Below are 17,073 nucleotides of genomic sequence, written 5' to 3' on the forward strand. Positions count from 1 at the left end.
GTCATGTTGACCTCCACACTATAGGAGCTTCCGTTAGAATAGAAACTCAGAGTAGTCTGGGTGACGTGTGATTCACAACTACATTAATATACTGAAAAAAATATAAAATCTTTGCTGGGTTGATGCATTACTTAGTGCCTCATAAATAAGCAAGATGACAAATTTTTATTTGGGATTAAAATTGGTTGTGTGTGTGTATGTGAACACTTGTCACTCATTAATTTCAATACAGTGCTTTGAATAATTTTGAAAATTTAAGTCGTAAAACTGTAGACTTCCTGGTCTCAAATGTCTGGCTTGATCTTTAAAAGAATTTTTGGCCAGGGTCTGAGAAGACTCTCCAGTTTTTGTTAGATTGTAATTAACAGTTGTTTTTCTAAGCCCATGAGTGAAACGTTTAGAACTCTGTGACACTAGAAGAGATTTCAGTGAGGTTTTTCATTTTCACTGTAGTTAATAATATCACACTGAGGCAAATCCAGACATTGCCTGTATTTACTTTTCACACTTTCATTGGTGATAGTTTCTTCTTTGACAGTTTCAATGTCCAAGTTCAAGTTGAAACTGCTCTCAGTTTAGGAAGGATGGATAAAAAAAAAAGGTTTGTCTCTGAAAAGACCTCTGTACACAGCACTGCTTCTCCCCTTTGAGGTCACCTTTTTATATACCGAAGAAATCAGGTGAGTTTTGTATTTCTCAGGTAGGATGCTAAAAATGGACTTCCTGTATTTTCTACAAGAGATGTGACGTAGCAAGCACTCATACATTCTTAGGACGTGGCGGAAGACAAGGGTGTGGACAATATGTGCCAAGGTCACGGGGCGGGTAATCCCCAAGTCTTGCACACCATCTTGTGTTTATCGAGATTCCGGTTCTGTGTGTTTGGTGGGTGAGTAGAACGTTACCACACGGTGTGTAACCAGGTCTCTGGCCACCTGAGCCAGGACTTCCTGTGGGTGTTCAGCCTCCAGGATGTTTGTAGTGCAGATTCACGTGGAAAATGTCAGCTTGTTCAACTTGTGCTCCTGGTGTTCTGGCGCAGTAATATAAAATCACACTTCCTGGACATTACTTCTAAAGAAGAAGATAATTATTTTATTGCTTATTTTTAATTGTCATCACTGCACGTATTTGTGTTTTACCTCTTTTTTGTTTGGAAAACAGATGTCAGCTCATGGATAATATGTGACGGCGATATTGACCCTGAATGGATAGAATCTCTGAATTCTGTTCTGGATGACAATCGACTCCTCACTATGCCCAGTGGAGAAAGGATTCAGTTCGGCCCAAATGTTAACTTTGTGTTTGAAACTCATGATTTAAGTTGTGCCTCGCCAGCCACAATATCTAGAATGGGCATGATCTTTCTTAGGTAAGCCGTAAGGGCATTTGCGAGTATCATATTAGGATATTCTTCAGTTATTAGTTTGGTTTCATAGCTAAGTGAAGTAAGTGTTGTATGAACAGTATATAAATATGCATTTTCCTCATTTTTGATTAGCTTCTTTTCTTACTGGGTTTTAATTCATTCAGAGAGTTTCTGTTTTATTGCAGTTAAATTGTTTGAGCGGTTCAGGCATAGTACAGTTATTAAATATTTTTGTTTGCTTAAGTGAAAAAGTATTTAATTGGTTTTGTTTTCTCTTTTTTTTTTAAAGTTTATTTCTTAAAGAGACAGAGACAGCATGAATGGGGGGTGGGCAGAGAGAGAGGGAGAGAGAGAGTTCCAAGCGGGCTCTGAACTATCAGCTCTGAACTATCAGCGGGCTCTGAACTACCAACGTGGAGCTCGAACTCATGAAACTACGAGATAATGACCTGAGCTGAAACCAAGTCACATGCTCAACCGACTGAGCCACCCAGGCGCCTTCCCTCCCGTTTTTTAAAAGTATTGTCCCTCTTTTTTTTTTTTTAATTTATTTTGAGAGAGAGTACATGTAGGGGAGGGCCAGAGGGAAGAAGACAGGGAGAGAATCCCCAGCAGGCTCTGTCCTGTCACTGTAGAGGCCGACTTGGGGCTCGAACTCATGACTGTGAAGTCATGATCTGACCTGAAACCAAGAGTTGGATGCCCAACTGAGTGAGCCCCCCAGTTGCCCCACTATTCCTTTGTTTAAATGTTAGAACTAAGTGCAAAGAAGTGAACATACTAGATATGAGCTAGAGGCTAATAATCTAAAACTAAGTGGCAATATTTTTATCATAGATCTTAGATTGATAGAATTTTAGGGCTAACCTAGGATGAATAGGCCCTGTGGTGCAGCCTTTTGTTTCACAACTGGAAACCTCTTCACTTAATGTTTTCTTTCTTCCTCAGCATGTTTGGAAGAGGCTTGAAGAACAAATATGAAGAATAAGCTGATTTTAGAAATCATGTACAGTAGTCGCATATGAGAACATCAACATTGCAGGGAATGACAAAATATTGAGCCCTTGTCAGTTCTAAAATTATTAATCTAGCAGTTGTGTTTGCCATCGTTTTTTATAGTTATTTAAGCTATAGTTTTGAATAAGATGTTAGTGTTAAATTTAACTTAATTCATTGGATGTGACATATAATTAGGTGCTTTGCTAAAAGAATCCTATTTTACTTCGGAAGATCTTTGAGTTTTAATTAGTGGCATGAGAATTTAGGTAGTTGGCCCTTTTTGGGATAGAGAAGAAGAAAAAATATTTTTAAAGATCTGCATTAAGGTACAGGTGTCCTTGAACTCTGTTGTGTGTTTGAATCACCCAGAAATTTTGTTAGAGTGGAGATTTTGTTCCACTAAGTCTGGGATGGGACTTGGGATTCTCTCTTTCTTTGTTCCTAAGGATTTAGATCAGGTTTTGGCTAACCTGCGTGTATGTAATTCCTCTTTAATTTGTGTTCATAATATTGATGAAATTTACTTGCTTTATTTTACAGAAAATGACATGTATATACGTATACATATGTGTGTGTGTACATATATCACTAATATACACACACATATACATATAGAAATAATTAAAATCAAGTCTCATATATAAGCAGATACAATACCTGTAGAATAATGTTTATTGGAGCAGAAGTTTATTTTGAAAGCACACTGACATTGTCTTCCTAAATAATTTCTTTCATGTTTGTTAATCTATTTCAGCGATGAAGAGACAGACGTTAATTCTCTGATAAAATCTTGGTTGAAGAATCAGCCTCCTAGTTATAGGAATAATCTTGAGAGCTGGATTGGAGATTACTTTGAAAAGGCTTTACAGTGGGTTCTGAAGCAGGTAAGTTAGCCGTAATATTTCATAATTAACCATTTAGGCAAGAAGAATAACGATGAAGAGTGATGCTCAGCCAGGATGTGGGGTACAGGGACAGTAGGTGTCCTCATTGCTCTCCTGCTCTTTGTCTTGGCTTTTAACTTTTTACTATAGTAATCTTTTTTTCCCTTCAAATTTTTATTTAACTTCTAGTCAGTTAACATACAGTGCGATATTGGTTTCAGGAGTAGAATTCATGATTCATCACTTAACATCACCCAGGGCTCATCACAGCGAGCGCCCTCCTTAGTCCCCATCCCTCACCCACCTTCCTCCATCAGCCCTCAATTTATTCTCTCTTGTTAAGAGTCTCTTACGGTCTCTCTCCCTCAAATAAATACATACATACATACATACATACATACATACATACATACCTTAAAGAATAAAAAAGAGTCTCTTATGGTTTGTTTCCTCCTCTTCTCTCCCTACTTCCCACATATTCATCTGTTTTGTTTACTAAATTCCACATATGAGTGAAATCATATATTTGTCTTTCTCTGTCTTATTTTGTTAGCAGAATACACTAGCTCCATCCACATCATTTCAAATGGCAAGATTTCATTCGTTTTGATGGCTGAGTAATACTCCATTGTGTCTCTGTGTATGTGTGTGTGTGTGTATATACACCCCACATCTTCTTTATCTATTCATCTGTCCATGGAGAAATGGGCTCTTTACATAATTTGGCTACTGTTGATAGTGCTGCTATAAACATTGGGGTACATGTACCCCACTGAATCAGTATTTTTGTATCCTTTGTGTAAATACCCAGTAGTGCAATTGCTGGGTCATAGGGTAGTTCTATTTTTAATTTTTTGAGGAACTTCCATACTTCTTTCCAGAGTGGCTGCACCAGTTTGCATTCCCACCAGCAGTGCAAGAGAGATCCTCTTTCTCTGCATGTTCGCCAACATCTATTGTTGCCTGAGTTGTTAACGTTAGCCGTTCTGACAGGTGTGAGGTGGTATCTCATTGTGGTTTTGATTTGTATTTCCTGTATGATGAGTGACGTTGAGCATTTTTTCATGTGTCGGTGATCTGGATGTCTTCTTTGGAGAAGTGTCTATTCGTGTCTTTTGCCCATTTCTTCACTGGATTATTTGTTTTTTTGGGTGTTGAGTTTGATAAGTTCTGTATAGATTTTGGATACTAACCGTTTATCAGATACGTCATTTGCAAATATCTTCTCCCATTCTGTAGGCTGCCTTATAGTTTTGCTGACTGTTTCCTTCACTGTATAGAAGCTTTTTATCTTGATGACGTCCCAATAGTTCATGTTTGCTTTTGTTTCCCTTGCCTCCAGAGTCATGTTAAGTAAGAACTTGCTGAGGCCAACGTCAGAGAGGTTTTTGCCTGCTGGATTCCTGTCTCATATTTAGGTCCTTCATCCATTTTGAGGTTTTTTTTGTGTATGGTGTAAGAAAGTGGTCCAGGTTCATTCTTCTGCATGTCGCTGTCCAGTTTTCCGAGCACCACTTGCTGAAGAGACTGTCTTTATTCTGTTGGATATTCTTTCCTGCTTTGTCAAAGATTAGTTGGGCATACTGTTGTGGGTCCATTTCGGGTTCTCTATTCTGTTCCATTGATCTCACGGTCTGTTCTTGTGACAGTACTATACTTTCTTGATGATTACAGCTTTGTAGTATAGCTTGAAGTCTGGGATTGTGATACCTCCTGCTTTGGTTTTCTTTTTCAAGATCGCTTTGGGTATTCGGGGTCTTTTCTGGTTCCATATAGATTTTAGGATTGTTTGTTCTAGCTCTGTGAAGAATGCAGGTGTTATTTTGTTAGGGATTGCATTGAATGTATAGATTGCTTTGGATAGTGTAGACATTTTAACAATATTTGTACTTCCTATCCATAAGCATGGAATGTTTTCCCATTTCTTTGTGTCCTCTTCAACTTCTCTCATAAGTGTTCTGTAGTTTTCAGAGTACAGATCTTCTACCTCTTTGGATAGGTTTGTTCCTAGATATCTTATGGTTTTTGGTGCAGTTGCAAATGGGATCAATTCCTTGGTTATTTTATTGATTTATTTTTTTTGTTGCTTCATTATTAGTGTATAAAAATGCAACTGGTTTCTGTACATGGATTTTATATCCTGAAATTTTGTTGAGTTCATGTATTCTAGCAATTTTTTTTTTTGTGGAGTCTTTTGGGTTTTCTACGTAGAGTATCATGTCATCTACAAATAGTGAAAGTTTGACTTCTTTGGTGATTTGGATGCCTTGTTGTTGTTGTTGTCTAATTGCTGAGGCTAGGACTTCCAGTAGTATGGTAGATTGTAACTGTGGGAGTGGACATCCTTGTCTTGTTCCTGACAATGGCTCTCACTTTTTCCCCATTGAAGATGATACAAGCTGTGGGTCTTTCACATACGGCCTTTATGATGTTGATATATGTCCCATCTGGTTTTTATCAAAAAAAGATGCTATATTTTGTAAAATGCTTTTTCTGCATCTATTGACAGGATCATATGGTTTTTATCAATCCTTTATTGTGGTATATCACGTTGATTGATTTGCAAATATTGAACCACCCCAGCAGCCCAGGAATAGATCGCACTTGACCATGGTGAATAATTTATTTAATCTGTTGGATTTGATTTGCTAGTATCTTGTTGAGAATTTGTTATGATAGTCTTAAGACACTTTAATTCTCTGACCTACACTATCTTGAACTGCTTACCTAAAAATCTTGAATAGTGGAATCTCTCATGTTTCTAGTAAAACCATCTTGCTGTTACATTTCACTGTCAATAAGTACCAGCATATATTTCATGCTAAAAAGTATGTCAAGTTAATACTACAGTAGAAAAAGGGTGATGAGTTATTTACAATGTTATTAAAAACATCTGTTGATTCAAAAAATTAATGAGTATCTAGTATACGTATCAAGCATAGGACTAGATAAGACTTTAAGAGGTGGACATTAATCGGACAGTCTGTTTCCTTGGGGAGGGATTTGCCTAATGGAGAAAAATGAGATGTAGAAAAATAAACAGGATGAAAAGAGTGTTACCATCCTCCAGAAGAGTTCAAAAAGTTGATAACACTTAGTTCTGAATTTGAAGCATGAATAGAAGTTTGACGTGCACAGAAGACAATGTAGGGCTTTCCGATATTCTATACGATTTTTCAGTTTTTTTTTCTTGTATGTCATTGTTTCTATGAAAAATGTAAACATATAAAAAAGTAGAGGAAATAGGTAGCATTGAAAGTACTTTTTGAAAGTATCTGATTGTTAACCTGAAGTTGACTTAGTAGTCATTGTAGAAGATTGTAGAATGACAGAGAAGTGGAGATCTCACTTGAGTTTTCTCAAGGTGTCTCTTTCCTGTCTGTAAGGATGAGATGGAGGGATAGGGATTTGTGAGGAGAAGATGCACATGAATGGGTTCCTGGAGGCCTCGGGGAGAGGACCATTCCTTCCAGCCCTCAGTCTGACAGATCGGTCTCCTCCTTGCTAGTGTAACTGCGTGCATTCAACTCCAAGCCCCTTGGAGGGCAGGACCACAATTTATTGTATCCCCAGAACCAAGTACCGTCATGGAGTAATGAATGAATGAGAATTTATGTACTGCCTTAAATACCTGCTGCCTCCCTTGTAGCAACTTTTCAGCAGATATGTTATTTCATTCATATAAAATATACAGAGCCTAATAAGGCTCTCTAGGACAAATACTTTGAGGTCATCCACTTGTATGCTGTTGATGTTAGAAACAGAAATAGAACACTGGATGGGACAGATTGGTATGTAGGGGTTTTGTGGTTATAGATACAATGACCAGATAAGATGGTCAAGCCATAGAGTGGATATACCAAAGATTCAGTTAGAAAATAAACTGATTGTTTTCAGGTCAGGTCCCTGTTACAGTTTGAAATTTTTTTTATGTGTTGAGACTTCCTTCCTTCTTATTTTGTACTTTGTTCACTGTGTTCATGTTCTGAGAGCTAGACTGTCATGAATACTCCAACCAAATGCTGATTTGATTTTAACTAGAGTTTTTCTTTCTTCTATTAATTCAGCAAATTATACAATGCAGAAATAAATATATTGCCTTTAAAGTGTAGAACTCTTAGTATGGCTGAGGCAGCTGGATTTCTCCTCATCTTTTGCTTTTTCCTGGTCTTCCTCCCATTTATACAATCTTGTAGAAACATTTCTTTTGCAGGCAGAGTGATCTTGAAAAAAAATGCAAATTGGATCTTTTTACCCTCTTATTTAAAACACCTTATAAGTAGTGAAAATAAAATTTGCACCCTTTCCATGGCCTGTGCACTTGTATATATTCTGGCCCTTGCCCATCCCTTTGACTTCAGCTTACTCTCCTTTGCTTACTCAGGCATAAGCTGCTTTTAATTTCTTACCCACACTGGTGGCTTACATTTGCATATGCTACTCTCTCTGCATGCCCTGCGGATCTCATCCTTCAGGTGTCAGTTTCACTGTCCCCTTTTACAAAGAGGTTTAAGCTCTCTGAGTTACTCTCTTCTCCTCTGTAGCCTTTTTTTTTTTTTTTTTTTTTACCAATAATTTTTTTTAGCGTTTATTTTTGAGAGTGAGGGAGAGAGAGAGGGGGAAAGAGAGAGCGCAAGAGAGCACATGGGTACGCGCGCGCAAGCGGGGGGGGGGGGGGGGTTGGTTAAGAGATAGAAGGAAACACAGAATCCAAAGCAGGCTCCAGGCTCTGAACTATCAGCACAGAGCCCAACGCGGGGCTCGAACCCATGCACCATGAGATCATGACCTGAGCTGAAGTCAGACACTCAACCAACTGAGCCACTCAGGCGTCTTGCTCCTCTGTAGCTTTTACCATAAGTTGTTGACCATGTTCTCTACTGGGCTTGAGTGACAGGAACGTAAGTTCTCTGTGAAATTCACCTTTTTTTTTTTTTTAAAGAAAACACCTAGCACCACATGGACATCTTAATGCATAATTGGGTCTCAGTAAATACTTAGAGATTGAATGAGTGAGAACCTTTACCCCTTTTAACCTCTGGCAGTTACACAGGGGTCCCAGGGGCCCACAGATCAAAGTCATGTACACACTGCACCCCAAAGTTTCATTTTAAAAGTCTGTGTAAAGAGCTAACCTCAGATGTTTTTTTGTGTTAAGTTCACTTTTACGAGCCTTTAATGTCCAGGGTCCTTGATCGAGCCCTTACCTCTAGCTTCCTCTTTATCAGGAAGAGATTATGAGGGACTGTTATTTTCAGACCAGTGATGTACTTTTATATTCTTCAGACTTAGGAAGTAAAGTATATATCTAGTTAAGGACTCTAGCACTTGAAGCTAGAAACAGACAATTGCATTTTTATGATTACATCTTAATTTCAAAATTTATATGTATAAACTGAATCAAATGTAAACTTTCTACACCTTGAATGGAGGGATATATTTAAAGATCATAATTGAAAAGATGTGTGAATGTAAATCTGTGGGTTTCCATGATAATATTTGTTTTTTGTCTGTCCATGGATTTTAATCAACAGAATGACTATGTGGTTGAAACCAGTTTGGTTGGGACTGTGATGAATGGTTTGTCACATCTTCGTGGATGCAAAAATCATGAGCAGTTTGTTATTAGTCTCATACGGGGGCTTGGTGGAAACCTGAACATGAAATCCCGCCTGGAGTTCACCAAAGAGGTGATGCATATTTAAGACATGTGTTCAGTCAGTGTTTTCTTTAATTTTCATCAACTCCTACTTGTCACAATATAGTGATTTGTAGCTGTACTAAGCCTATTACTTTTGAAATGAAGCATTCAATAGAATAATAATGCATTTATCGATATGTACATATAAACATATATACTTACTTTCTCCTTTGAACTAGTTTATGATATTTTATGATTTTATTAAAATTTTATAAAGTAATGTTTTAACAGGCTATAGTTTGGACCATATCTTTATTGTTAGACATGTTTGAGGCTACTTAGCCATATGACTAAATATAATTATTTAAATCATTTTTAATTGTAGAATAATACATATTTTTAATCATGTGCTTAACCAGAACAGTTTTGGCAGTTAAAAATGCCAGGATGGATTCAGCATATTTTCCTTAATAAATTTAAAGGTATATTTCAGAGCCACTGTCCTCCTCTCCCTCTGCCCCTTCCCCACTCACACTCTCTATTTCTCAAAAATAAACATAAAAAAACCCCACGTCATTTAAAAGTTGAATGTATTTATATCTTGGTGTATGTGCAGACTAGATGACTTATATTTTTTACCTCAGTGATGATTTAGAGAAGAATAATTGACATAAAATGTTTTCTTAATTATCAAAGATATTTGGTAGCAAATTTTTGTTGTTAAACTAAGATGACTGACTTTGGGACATTTACTTTGAAGAACTAAAATTTCACATACTCGTGGAGTTGGAGTATCTATCACAACTTTTTCCTCTTAAGGTTTTTACTTGGGCACGAGAGTCTCCTCCAGACCCTCACAAACCAATGGATACCTACTATGACTCAGGTCGGGGGCGACTAGCGTCTTATGTGCTGAAGAAGCCGGAAAACTTGACCGCCGATGATTTCAGCAACAGCCAAACTCTCCCCGTCATTCAGATTCCTGACATGCAGCGAGGCCTGGATTATTTCAAACCCTGGTTAAGTTCAGATACTAAACAGCCATTTATTCTTGTAGGACCAGAAGGATGTGGCAAAGGGTAAGAGCAGAAAAATGTTGACTGAAGTGCATATTGTGGATTTGTACTCCTCTCCTCACGTGAAATCGTTTCACAGCCCTGTTACCTTTCTTTTGGTTAAAGTAGCATTTACATTTTCATGGAGGACTCTTTCCATTGTCACTACTTGTAGAAATAATACGACTTTAGATTAGATTAGAGAAGAATATATCTTTTTTTTCCTGCCAGGTTATGTGTTTTCTAGGGGAAAGAGAACGATCTGGGAAGATAGTCTTCAAAAGAAAATGAGTGTACAATCACCACAAAAACTGAACCCCTTCGATATATTTGCATATTATTATTTGCTTTAGTTATAAAAAATGAATCTTGAAGTTAGCTTTCTACTTAAAAATAGCTTTTATATCAGTGTAATTCAGCTGTTTTTCGTGTCTACTGAGTGTAGTTTCTGAAAGGAAAAGAGACATGGGTTATTAGGTTCACATTTTTAGTAGGAATTTAAAAATTCTATAAAATCATTGTACTTTTTTTTTTTAACTCTTCAACTATAGGGAACCAGTTGGTATCTTTTGTATGTACTTTATCAAATTATTTCTGTAAACTTTGTTTTTGCTGAAGGAGTTTCAAGGGTGCTTTAACATACAAATGTATTTTTTTATGTTGTAAAAATTAGAAAGTTGCCTGTTTGTTAAGCCACATCCGTGTTTACCACTTTCCCTGTAAACATCATCATATATAATTTAGAAACTGCAATATTTATAAAAAGAGGAATTTTATGTGGAATATAAGCGGCATGTTATATTTGAGCACGTTCAATACACAAAGGCAAATGTCCTTCCTTTCCCAGGATGCTGCTGAGACATGCCTTTTCCCAGCTCCGGTCCACTCAGATCACCACGGTTCACTGTAGCGCGCAGACCACGCCTCGACACCTCCTGCAGAAGCTGAGCCAGACTTGCCTGGTGATCAGTACCAACACCGGTCGAGTGTACAGACCGAAAGACTGCGAAAGACTTGTTTTGTACTTGAAAGATCTCAACCTGCCCAAGCTGGATAAGTGGGGGACCAGTACTTTGGTTGCTTTCCTACAACAGGTGGGTCTTATTGCTTGAATGTTAGGATATAACTGGAAACAACTTACTTTCATTACCTTTCCTTAGAAAACCCGCTTTCCTCCTCAGGGCCGGTTTTGTCCAGTACGTTAATGGAAACTCAACCCCTGACGCATGTAGCGATCTTGTTCCAGGGCTGTCTTTTTTCTTTTTAAAGTTTTTATTTTTAAGTAATATCTCCACCCAACGCAGAGCTTGAACTCACGACCTGAGATCAAGAGTCTCGTGCTGCACCAACTGAGCCAGCCAGGCGCCCCTAGAAAGCTACTTTCTTCGACCTTCTTCCTTGTAAAAGTTAGTATTACGTGGAGGTGATACATGACAGGAAGAGTGAAAACAGCCTTGCCCTATGCTTATTACCTGTCCTTTATTCCTAAATAGCAGGGAAGCAGAAGCTGGGGTGGATGTGGGATTTAGGGGGAGTTGTGGCTTCATTTTTCTCGTAATTCCTTCTTCAGAGAACAGGTAGACTCGTGCCCCTCTCTGGCTTCTTCAGCTCATGGCTCTCCGTCTATACCTGTGGAATGGCAAAGGTTGGAGACCATATGTTCTGTCAGTGTGGTTTAAATCACATTAGAAGCCCTAAGGTCTACATTAGAGTTTATTCTGTTTCTGTGGGTTCAAATTTAGCTTTACTATATAACCGTAGAATATGATACAAAATTTATAGAAGAAAACCAAAATATTTCCTTATGTTTTTCCTGATTTCTTTTACTTTTTTCCCGATGATTGCTGGTAGATTTATAGTGTCATCTGGTTTTTAATGTTTATTAGAAAAACATTTTTAAAATGAGGCTCATTCAGCTAACATTAATTGAATACAGAGTCTTCAAGAGTATTATTCTTCAAGCTTAAATTCTTGAGTTGGATAGAGGATGATGGCTGCATTTGGAAACACTTGAATTTCGTGCAAAAATATTTTCTATCAGAATTAGAAAAATCCTAAGCATAAAACATTTAAAATGCATTTATTTTCAAATAGGTATTGACATATCAAGGATTTTATGATGAAAATTTGGAATGGGTTGGTTTAGAAAATATTCACATTGTGGCTTCCATGTCAGCTGGAGGAAGACTGGGAAGACATAAGCTTACCACCCGATTTACTTCTATTGTCCGTCTCTGTGCTGTGGAGTATGTATCTCTGTGTTTTCCATTGTTTTTCCTTTGGGGAGCTGTCTTATATATTTGAATTTTATTGAAGGTATCCATTAATGATATTTCCTCAAAATGAAGAATATAAAAATACTCAGAACTTAAGTTCTGATATTTTTTTCCCTGTCCTTCCTAAACTGAAGGTGTTAATCAGCTCTTCGTAAATATTAGAAATAAAACACAACTGTTTTGTATCATTTCTGTTCTAAAATCAGTGTTCTAATATCAGTGTTAGGAATTTGAATGGTCGATTTTAGAATTAAATATTTTACGGGTTTCATAAAACAAAAGCAGTACCCATTTTATGCAGAGTGCACGAGGTGGAGTCGGTCACGTTCGCCGTGGCGGCATTAACCCTGACACGTGCATCCAGTGCCACAGCCCATCATTGTCCCAGGGACTTGCGGGCTGTATGGTTACGGCACTTGTCCTGTGTTCCATTGGGCCTACACAATCTTATTTTCATGCTCATTGAAACTATAACCATCTATAACATTCTACTTTCAGAAGTGTTAAAGCCATCAGTTAAGCTGTAATGAAATAGATTTCGGTTTGAGAGAAACAAGTTGATTTCATTTGTGTGAATAGTTCTACTTTTATGGTTCTGAGATGGATTAGTGCTGTATGGGTAGGCTCTACTCGACTCAAAATACTTTTTTTCTTGAGAAAAATATACCTTTTTGTCTTTTCTAAAGATCATGGTTTTCAAATAATTGTGTTTCTAAGTAATTTTACTGGGATCTTCTTGTAGGACCCTCTGTTTCACAGCAGATACATAGAGAGGTCTAATGTGGTTGAAGTCAGAGTAGGGACCATGAGCCTGTCCTTAGTCCCCGGGGAAACCTCTGGTGTCTAAATCTCAGGGCAGCACATTGGGAAAACCACTGCTGTAAGTGAACATTAAAATAATTAAGAACGTTGATTCTTCTAAAATAATTTTCTGATATGTCCTTTTTCAGTTACCCAGAAAGAGAGCAATTACAGACAATCTATGGAGCATATTTGGAACCAGTTCTATATAAAAATCTGAAGAATCATCCTATTTGGGGTTCTTCATCAAAAATCTATCTCTTAGCAGGGTCTATGGTACAAGTGTATGAACAGGTATATATATTCATTTATGTTGTTCTTACCATGTCTATTGGTTCCCGTCCCAAAGGACTGCCTTTAGCGCTGGCTTATGTCGACACTTCAGATTTCTTTCCCTCTTCTTTACTAGACTTTTCTACTTGGGGAGTGGCTCTGTGAGGGCATGTGCTCCGTGTGCTTTCTTCACTATTGACTCCCCTGGCACGGTTTCTAATAGACAGTCAGTATTGAATGAATGGATCACTGGTAGCTGGTTGGTTATTCTGTTACCTGCTAAAACTTAGCATGTTCAGAATGTTCTTCTTCTTTCCCAAACTACATCTTTCTCTTGACTTCCATCAGTTTCTGTCCTCTAGGCTTCAAACCCGGAGTAGTCTTTGAGGTTTCTTTCTTTCTTGTTGCCTATGAGGAAATGTCTCAAGTGTGTTTCCTCGGCAAAGTGGGGACAGTGCTAAAAACACGCGTTGCGGATGCAGAAGACGTCTGTTGAGTACCTCCTTTTCTAGCACTGGTCCTAAGGGTGCAGAGATGACGGAGTCTCTGTTCTCTGGAAGCTCACAGACCAGTGAGGGGCCCAGTCACGTACGTGAACTATTAATACAGTGTGATGAATGTAACAGTGGCAACATGCGCAAGTTGCAGAGACAGTGTAGAAGAAGTGAGTAACTTTGTTGTGCGTGGTAGTTGTTAAGGAGAGCAGAAGTGTGATGTGAGTTTTGAAAAGTGAACAGAAATTCAACGTGGCTGGAGAGGAAGGATCTTCCTAGGAAAAGGGACTGGCGTGTGAAAGTGAGGGTGGTATGTGTGGAAGGGGCCCCATGTAGTTTGGAGTAGAAGTGGGGAAGTAGAGTCAGCGAGCAAGGGTTCCTTCGTTTCGATTTTGAGTGAATGGAGATGTTACGTGACCAAGGCCACAATGAGAGCAGTGGCTCTGTGGGTGGGGGAGGGAAGGCACCGGTCCCGGCGGGTTGTGCATCAGGCAGTGACACTGTGGTCCCTTAGAAGTTCAGTGACTCTGTGAGCAGAAGGCAGCTCTGGAGTTCCCAATGCCGGGAGCTGTGTTTTCCGGGACCTGCAGGGCTGTGGCATCGCAGCCCCTGTGCAGAAAGGTTAGGTTTGCCTTCCTCAGGCCCCTTTCCTTGGCATGGCTCTTTACCTCTCATGTTATTTTTTCTGTGGTCAGCCTTTGCAGTTTGCGGAAGCCTTTGAACAGCCCCTGTTGGATGTTTTTAAATGCATAAAATATTAAGATAACTACGGAAATCAGTTCTATTGAAATACAGTTTCTACTGACTAGTACAAATTGGGCATTCCTGTGAGTCTATGGTGACTGAAAAGCTTATACCATTATTACATATTTGGATATACATTACAAATACTTACATATTACATATTTAGACAGCAGACAGATGATTTACTGCACTGTCTTTTCCAGGTACGGGCCAGATTTACAGTTGATGATTATAGTCACTATTTGTTTACTCCGTGCATCCTTACCCAGTGGGTTCTTGGCTTATTCAGATACGATTTAGAAGGAGGTAAGGTTTGCTTTCATTATTTTAAATCACTTACCTTTCTCTGGAATGCCACAGCGTATCTGTGTGTGCGCACGTGTGTGTTTATGTTATGTACTGTGTTTGTAATAGGTATGTTAAATGAGTATTTAATTGATGACAGTATTCTAAAAATTACAATTAAAATTATGTTAATATTAAATTTAAACATTAACATTCAATTTAAACCTTAATATTGAAATAGAACATCGTGGCTTTTCTTCTAAACTTTATGATCGTCACTGTTAAAATTTGATTTGGGAAAAATAAAATCATTATTCGTGTTTGATACTCTTTTTAGAATTAGTATTTTTATTGAACTAGGGATAATGCTTACTGTATTTTATAAATGATCAAAACAACTTTACCAACTTATTAACACATTGAATTTTAATTTTTTCCCCTTTTCTTCTTTGTATCTGACGCCAACGTGACGGTATGCAGATTCTCATTCTTTATTTCTTTCTAATACTGTGTTGAAACAGACTATTTGCAAGTCATTTGAACTTTCTTAGAACTAAAGAAAATGTTCTCTTTTTTAGGGTCCTCAAACCATCCAATAGATTATGTGTTAGAAATCGTAGCGTATGAAGCACGGCGCTTATTTCGTGACAAAATTGTTGGTGCAAAGGAACTTCATTTATTTGACAGCATTTTAACATCAGTGTTTCAAGGAGATTGGGGCTCAGATATATTAGATAATATGGCAGGTAATCTTTGTGGAGTTTATGTGAATATATAAATGTTATGAGAACCGTACCCTTATTTTTCTTACTAATAGCATGATTTCATATACTATACAAGTGAAAAGTTTGGATAATTTTAATTTTTTTTTTACTATAAGCAAATGCTCTTTTCCTTTTTGCTAGATTTCAATAATCATATGCTAAATAAAATATGATGACAATAATTGTTTTCTTGGATTTAGCCATAGTGTTTTATATTTTTAATTCAGAATTCTATTTCCTGAAGGATTTTTACTAGCAAATGTTTTTCTCAAGCCATATGTGTAGGAAACTTTGAGACCATTGGGAAAATCCGTATTTTGATTATAGTTAAGCTTTGCATTCTCCTGGCTGTCACTGCTCACGACATTGTCAGCATAGAGCTTCTCTCAGGCTCTGGTTACTGGCTTCGCCCCTGGTAGGACAGGCTGTGTGTAGCGCCACTCCCCGCCAGCAGCCCAGTTGCTTTGGCATCTGTTACCGCTTAATCACCAGGCTGCGCTCTGAAGACTGCTCGGGGGGTGGTTTGTGTGATTGGAAAGCCATCACAGCGAAAGGGCTTTTGGTACCATAACGTGGAGACCGTAACATGGAAGTATTTCCCAATAAACCCCTTTCAAGCTGCAAAATGAGTTTCTATCCCGTTAGACTGTCTCATGTAGTACGTTCTACATGTACGTTACCAGATTTGACTGGTCCCAGGGTCACGGTTGCATACAGCCAAAGGGGATCTGGACTGTTAGGAAGATGTTGAGCCTGACAGAGGGAATTTTCTTGGAGCTGCTAGAGTTTCAGAATCAGGAAGTGAGTTGGAGAAGCGAGGCAGGTTGGCATGCCTGGTGGTAGTTGGAAGTTGGCTTGATTTTGAGTGTGGGTTTGTCAGGGCTTCCTGGAGTTCTCATTGCGTGGCGTGGAGAGCTTTGTTTTCTAACCGGTGTGGTCTTTCTCAGTCTGAGAATTGGGTGTGTAGTGTCTCTTCTTGCAGAGAAAGGAACATGTCCTTTGGGCCTTAGGTAGTGTCAGTGTCTTATTGGGTATCTGAATTCTCTAGCGTTTGTTATCTTTCAGAGCCTCCTTTGTAGGACTCAGTAAATAATATTTCCTTTCTTCCCTCACCATTTTACTTTTCAAGGAAAGATTGCATTTTTTAAAAAATATAGCCTTGATATATGTTCTGTGTAGGCAAATAAGATTTTCACATAGTGGAGTATTAAGAAAAATTTAATCTTGGAGAGTTAAAAATAAATGAGATACATTCCTGTGCTCAAGAAACGTGTAATCTAGTTGCAGATGCACATCTAGATGCACATCTAGATGCAGATGTGAAAGTCTTTGTTTGCAATGGTAGCTATTGATAGTGTGTTTAGACGCCATGAAAATTTGTGCAAGTAGTTAAACTTAATTATAATAGAGAATGAAGTGTTGTACGATTAATCTAACTTTTCTGAATATATTTGCGATAAATGCTAGATGGTAGATATGTAGAAGAGG

At 38.1% G+C, this 17,073-nt stretch overlaps 1 protein-coding gene across 14 annotated transcripts in view; it reads left to right on the forward strand.

The window, feature by feature from the left end:
* DYNC2H1 (dynein cytoplasmic 2 heavy chain 1) overlaps positions 1-17,073 on the forward strand; it is a 353,260-nt gene that overhangs the window by 67,820 nt on the left and 268,367 nt on the right. For 13 of the 14 annotated variants that reach the window (XM_045038203.1, XM_045038204.1, XM_045038198.1 and 10 more), the window contains 9 exons: positions 1,165-1,372; positions 3,123-3,252; positions 8,787-8,942; positions 9,713-9,972; positions 10,796-11,042; positions 12,043-12,194; positions 13,175-13,319; positions 14,740-14,842; positions 15,400-15,567. In XM_045038203.1, the coding sequence (XP_044894138.1) occupies positions 1,165-1,372; positions 3,123-3,252; positions 8,787-8,942; positions 9,713-9,972; positions 10,796-11,042; positions 12,043-12,194; positions 13,175-13,319; positions 14,740-14,842; positions 15,400-15,567 (1,569 nt within the window). The remainder of the gene's footprint in view (positions 1-1,164; positions 1,373-3,122; positions 3,253-8,786; positions 8,943-9,712; positions 9,973-10,795; positions 11,043-12,042; positions 12,195-13,174; positions 13,320-14,739; positions 14,843-15,399; positions 15,568-17,073) is intronic. The other variant, XM_045038201.1, reaches the window with a different exon arrangement.

The sequence above is a fragment of the Felis catus genome, chromosome D1 (genome assembly GCF_018350175.1).
Source record: "Felis catus isolate Fca126 chromosome D1, F.catus_Fca126_mat1.0, whole genome shotgun sequence".
Taxonomy (NCBI): Eukaryota; Metazoa; Chordata; class Mammalia; order Carnivora; family Felidae; genus Felis; species Felis catus.